The sequence below is a fragment of the Teleopsis dalmanni genome, chromosome 1 (assembly GCF_002237135.1).
Source record: "Teleopsis dalmanni isolate 2A chromosome 1, ASM223713v2, whole genome shotgun sequence".
Lineage (NCBI taxonomy): Eukaryota > Metazoa > Arthropoda > Insecta > Diptera > Diopsidae > Teleopsis > Teleopsis dalmanni.
The window spans coordinates 110,782,472-110,789,439 of NC_051846.1; the positions used below are offsets into that span (position 1 = coordinate 110,782,472).

Sequence of the window (6,968 nt, forward strand, 5' to 3'; positions counted from 1 at the left end):
ATAGGCGCTGCACTCATTAAATCAGCGTTCTTTGTCGACGACTTCTTAGGTGGAGCAGATTCCATTGATCAACTCACCAATATCAGACATCAGTTAACGGCCATTCTACAGAAGGGTTGCTTCGATCTTGACAAATGGCATTCAAACCATCATGACTTCATCAGCGATACTACAACAAAGAGTTTGAATCTTGATACAGATACAGTCACCAGCGCTCTAGGCATCAAGTGGCACCAAATGCAAGATGTTTTCCTATTTTCGTTCAATGCACAACCAGGTCATATTGTAACAAAACGCACCATCTTATCTCTTGCGTCTTCATTATTCGACCCGCTTGGATTACTAGCACCGATCATACTCGTAGCCAAAATTATGATGCAAGAATTGTGGCTTTTGCGTGTGGACTGGGACGAGTCAGTCCCTCAAAATCTTCACTCAGCTTGGAAAACATTTATTCAAGATCTTACAACGCTTTCATCGGTTAAGGTGCCGAGATACTGCCTATCCATAAACTATCAACAGGTTGATGTACACGGTTTCTGTGACGCTTCAATACGCGCATATGGTTGCTGTATATTTCTCCGATCACAAAACACATCAGGTAAGGTGACGGTCAGGCTATTCACTGCAAAATCCCGTGTGGCACCTATAAAGCGGAAGTCGCTACCTAAACTAGAACTCTGTGGTGCCTTACTTCTTGCCAAACTGTATCAGAAGGTCCAACCAATATTTGCGCAATTTAAGGGTGAAACGTTGTTTTGGACTGATTCACAGATTGTATTACATTGGTTGAAGCAGCACTCATCAACCCTGTCTGCATTCGTCGGCAATCGAGTAGCGGAAATTCAAGATATTACCGCAAATGGGCAATGGAGACACGTTCCTACCCAATCCAACCCGGCAGATGTTGTGTCGCGCGGCTGTAACATCCGCCAATTATCAGAGTCTTGTTGGTTTACGGGGCCGGAATTTTTGTTACTCGCTGATAAATACTGGCCGCATTTGAAATGTCACAACCTGGATATGGAAGAAGTCAATAAAGAGACGCGAAAGGTTGTATTCATTAACACAAATGAAGACAACTACGTATTACAGGTATTGTCAAGATATAGTTCATACACTAAGATGCTACGAGTAATAGCGCAGGTACAGCGATTCTATCATGTAACCAAGAATAAATTGACGAACGGAGAATGTACCCTTCAACCTATTCAGCTACAAAAGGCATTGCACTGTATTATTTGGGTCATCCAACAGCAATTCTTCGAAATTGATATACAACGCCTACAACGAGGGAACCCAGCCGAAGGTACATTAAAGCATCTAAATCCCTTCCTGGACAATGTATTCGGTTATCAATTACTAAAGGTGGGAGGTCGCCTCGAGCTGAGTGACATCTCAGTAGGCCAACGTCACCCTATTTTGTTGCCGAAGGGCTGTTATTTTGTGGAACTTTATGTTCGGCATATACACTTGTGCAACTATCATGCAGGCGCAAAAGCACTAATTGCCCTTACTCGACTAAACTTCTGGATAATTAATATTCGAGAAATTGCACGCCGAGTCGTGCACTCGTGTATTCACTGCGTGCGTTATAAACCCAAACTACTTAATCAAATGATGGGTAATCTCCCAATCGAACGCCTCACTCCAAGTCGTCCTTTCGCGCGTACTGCGGTAGATTTTTGCGGTCCGATATTAACGTATCTCCGAATTCGGGGACGGGTTCCATATAAGACCTATATAGCCGTGTTCGTTTGTTTGTCTACAAAGACAGCTCATCTAGAAGCCGTGTCAGACTTATCTACGGAGGCATTTATTGCAGCACTGAAAAGGTTAATCGGTAGACGAGGGTTACCATCAGACATCTATTGCGATAACGCCACAAACTTCGTTGGGGCTAACAACAAACTAGCAGAGTTAAAAAGGATGTTTTTCGAGAAGTCTAATCAAGTGATGCTGCACACCTTTTGCAGCAACCAATTCATAAATTTCAATTTTATACCGCCCCGAGCACCTCACTTTGGAGGTCTATGGGAAGCGGCTGTAAAAGGTGCGAAAGGCCATCTGTATCGAACACTATCAAATACTCGATTCACCTTTGAGGAGCTTGGAACAGCACTGATTGAAATCGAAGCCATCTTAAATTCGCGACCAATCACACCTCATTCTTGTGACCCGAGCGATTACGAAGCGCTAACGCCGGCACATTTTCTTATCGGTGGACCGGTGAGGATCTGAACCAAGTTCTCAGTATGAAGCTGCTTCATTAATTGATAAATGGTCTCGTATAACCGCAGTCAAACATCACTTCTAGCGCAGATGGTCTAGAGACTATCTGAATGAGCTGCAGATACGCACCAAATGGACAGAAGAACAATCTAACATCACCGAGGGGGCTCTGGTTCTAATCCATGAAGACAATATGCCTCCACTACGCTGGTTGATGGGCCGAATCGTGCATTGCATCAGGGGTCCAGATAATTTGGTTCGTGTTGTTGATGTGCAAACCCCAAAAGGAGTAATACGCCGTCCAATCCACAAACTCGCACTATTACCAATTGAAAATCCTTTCAAGGGGGGCGGGATGTTAGAGCGGTTAAAGTCAAATTGTTAATATTGTAGGATTCTGTAGAATTATTAATTGATGTGTTATATGATTTATATATTATAATTTATTATATTTTAATCTATTGTAAATCATATTGTATAATTAAATTATTATAATTAATATATTATATAATTCATATATATATATAATATTTTATATGGTTAATATATGGTTAATTAATTTATCTAACTAACCCTGTATAAGATGTAATCAAACCAACGGTTCTAAGTCTTGTTTTATTGCCTTTTGTTTTTTGCGCTCGAGATGAGCAAATTTTATTGTTATATTTTTTGGCTGCAAGTAAACTCCGTTGGTTTGATTCTGTCTCTTGTTTTTCGATCGCGAACGTGTCAACACACGGGTACACATAAAAAAGTGATTAAACAATCAATAACCGAAATTGTATAAATTCAATTGTATAAATTAAATGAAATCAAAACTCAATTATAAAAACGTTTATAATTTACATTGTGTTAAAGAAATTGAAATAAAGATCATAAAACCCAATTATAAAAACGCTTATAATTTACATAAGTAATAAATAATTCGTTAGTCCTCCATTTGAGCTGCCAAGAGTATGTCAGAGCATTGTTTTATTACTCTGGCTTGCTTCTTGTTGTCAAATGTTGATAAAATGGCCTTCGCCATTTCACCGAAGCTTTCAACTACTTCATTGTGTTGCGGGACCTTAAATTTTGTCTTGATGAAATCATCAAATGTTGCCGTTGCATTCAACACGGCTGCGCCCAGTTCATCGCGATCCACAATTTTTCTTTTTTTGGTAGTTGATTGTTGAGAATTGTGAGAAGTTTGCGGAACGCTTACAGGTGAAGGTGAAGATGAAGCTTCGTGAGATGAAGTCAGCACTAAGCAGTTGGTAGTTTGTTGCATTCTGTAAAGAAAAGCATTTATTGAAAAAATTATTTGAAACGAAAGAAAAATTAATGTTATTTAAAATTAAACTGAACCTATACCCATTAAAATACTTGTATTTTAAAATATTTTTTTTTTTTTAAACAAAAAATACTTACTGACGTGGAAGTATATGTTTCTTCAAAAACATCAACTGCCTGTAAAAGTGCCATTCCGTCGATTTGCTAGCACTACTTCCAGATGCTCCTTCTCGTGATTCTTTCCCGAAGCGCTCTCTCATGCTTCTCCACCGATTTTTTACTGCATTCTCTGTTTTAAAAAAATAAATGTTTTAAAATTATTGAAATGTATAAATGTAGCATGAAAATTACCGCTCACTTCCAATTCTTCAGCTATTTGCCGCCAAATTTCATTTTTCTTATCATTATTTTTAAAGTCATAGTGACTTTCGTCATATAAAATAGTATTTTTTTCTACCAGATTAATTAATTTTTCATCGTCCATATTGTTGAAATTGATAAATTTTAAAATTTTTTTAATTTAAATATTTATATGTAAATAAAAGAAAAATATCACCCACTCTCAACAAGATTTCACGAACAATAAGTAAAAAAAGAATTAACAAAAGAATCAACTTTAAACTTTAAAAGCTCCAACCGGTAGTTGCTTGTCCTCAAGTGTAGTGAATTTCTATGTTTCTATATATATTTTTTGTACGAATGTACTTTCAAAGTAAAACAAATAAAAACATTTTTAGTGAAATATTTTTATATATAACTAATGTTTTAATATTATTTATTATTATTAAATAAGTATTTCTCTTCAATATTTATTATACCATAAATTAAATTCTTTCTACTGATTATTGATCAATATATAAGATATTAATTATTGATATTATAAAAAAAATAATATTAACTATTATAAAATACAATTACCTATTGTAAAAATGTTAATAAAATAAATTTATTAAAATATTTTCTGCTGATTATTTTTGCTAAATAGAAATACAATCAATATTCAGCAATATTAATAAAATAATTATATAAAAAAATATAATATAAAAAAAAATTTATTAATAATCACATTCATAATCACAATATTTTTTCGTCTACTCTCGTTATAGTAAACATATTCCGCACATAATTGCAACGCATCCACCCTCATCAAGGTTTTGCGAGCAACTGAGCACAGTTTTTAAAATCGCTTAACGTCAAAACCTAATTGAATTTGATTTTTCTATAAGTTCGCCACATATGTTTATTTCGTTCCTATCAAATACACAGGTTTGGTTGTTTGTGCATTTCGCTTTGAGTTAACTTCTTACGTTAACTACCGTCTAACTCCACCTTAAGGTTCGTATTCGGAGCAAGTTAAGGTCCGCATTCGGAGCGAATAAGGACCGGAACTTGCTCAAGTTGGAAATAATCGTACGTTTTGAGATGGTATTAGTGTAATTTCTGAGAGTGGTTTGTTATTTTGTGTTGTGCTCATTTAAATTTCCGTTCTATATAAAATCTTCTTTGATCTCCGCTTTTGATCGGGTTCCACCCATGTTTTTCATGTGTGTGCACCGTTCAAGCCAAGTTCTTGTCAAAATATTATTGTTGTAAAATGTTATATATATACAATCCCAAGTAGCATTTAGACGATTCATTTATCGCCAATCGTCAAAATGCGTCGCTTATGACTCGCCGTGACGATGGTTAAGCGATTGTTCTTTCAAAATTACTAATTTGCTCTCTTTGTTTTTTCTGTAATATAATATTTACGTATGTCGATTTGTTTATCTACTCTTGAAGCGCAATTGAAGTGTTACAGTTGTGTTGTGAGATTTTAATAAAAATATTTAAATAAATAAATGTTAATAAAATAATTTTAGTTAAATAATTGTTATAAATATATACCTGTTAAATATTATATTGTATTATTATGTATAAATAATTTATTTGTATTATTTTGTATGAATAATTTGTTGTAATAATTTCATTTCAAATATATTTTGTTGTAATAAATAATTTTGTCAATGCAATGCCCAAAAAACACGTCATACGCTTTGTTTGCTCATGAAAACAAAAGCGTCAAATTTCGTCTGCAAGAAAATGCACTCTTGCAGTTTGTAACAAGTTCATTGTTTGGCATGCATGGTCAAGGTTATTTTAGTTAATTTATTTGTTGTAAATTGATTATTAATTTTAAATAAAAGGCACAATTGAATTTTTGACAATTCAATTGATGCGAAGCCACATTCGTTATTGGTTCATTTCTTTAGCTTTGTAAATTTAGTTCAAGTGCTGAATTTACATCACATAAGCGCCTATTCACTGGATTTAAGTGTTCAGTGACTAGGATAATTAGGACAATCGTCGAAATCTCTGGGTTCAAGTACTAAGTGGTTTTTGTTTAAATAGAATGAACATAAATACTGGATTCAAGTGTTCAGTGCCTGCAAATAGTTGATTCCAACGTTGATCACACATCTTGATTTGATCGTACATTTTGGTGACCCCGTGAAACGGACAGCAGCACTGGACTGGTCTGACGCAGCAGCGGTCAACAGTCAACATATCAGTCAACAATCAGCGTCATTTGAAGTACATTTTGAAGTACAAAAATTTTGACTCAAGTTCAACGAAGGCAACAATCAACATTTAGCAGTGAAGTTTCAGCATTCAGCATTCGTAGCACCTTTGGCAAAAACTCCAGATCATCGATGGCAACTCTTAATGAATTTCAAGATGCCCAAAAGGAGACGTGCGAAGAAATTCAGCGACTCGTTAGGAATTTCAAAAAAGATTCGGCAGAACACAAACAAACATCCGCATACTATAGTGAAAGGTTACGTCGGCTTAATGTTGCCTGGACACGATTTGAACAAAATGACTCAACGCTTAGAATTCTCATCGATCAACCAACAGATGATGAGTATTTTACATCTTGTTACTATGATAAAATAAAAGAAGTAACAAATGATTATATGGAAATATTCAAGATAGAAGGCCTTCGAATCAAATCAGCAGACAACTTTGGTGGAGGTGCTAGTAACCAAATGGTATCACAGTCGCAACTAGTGGCTACAACAAATGGTTTGATAAGGAAAATATCTGCTCGAATGGCAGCTCTTAAAAGAGTAGTAGAGAGTTTGTCAGAGAGCGAAGACATACAGCCAATTCAATATTACGAAATTAAATCAAACACGATCAAGCAACAATGGAACCAACTGGGATGTTTGCATGATGAACTGTAGGAAAACTTGGAAAGTCCACTATTGTCAGGATTTAACCAAGATGAATATTACCAAATTGAAGATTTGGTACAACAATGTTAGATAGAGCTGTCCATAAAACTGGATCAACTACAAAACAAACAAGCAGCAGTAGCAGAAACAAATATGCGTTCCTCATTGCCTTTGCCAAAGGTAACAAACCCAAGTTTTAATGGGAATTACTTAAAATAGAGGCAAATTTTTGACTTATTGTGATAG

General features: G+C 35.3%; 1 protein-coding gene across 1 annotated transcript; it reads right to left on the reverse strand.

The window, feature by feature from the left end:
• Window positions 1-3,170: 3,170 nt before the first annotated feature.
• LOC119676248 lies at window positions 3,171-3,788 on the reverse strand (the record flags this gene model as incomplete). The annotated part of the gene is given in 2 exon segments (XM_038087488.1): window positions 3,171-3,503; window positions 3,643-3,788. Coding segments are annotated over 2 exon segments (455 nt in total), but the record flags the coding sequence as incomplete, so codon positions are not given.
• Window positions 3,789-6,968: the final 3,180 nt, after the last annotated feature.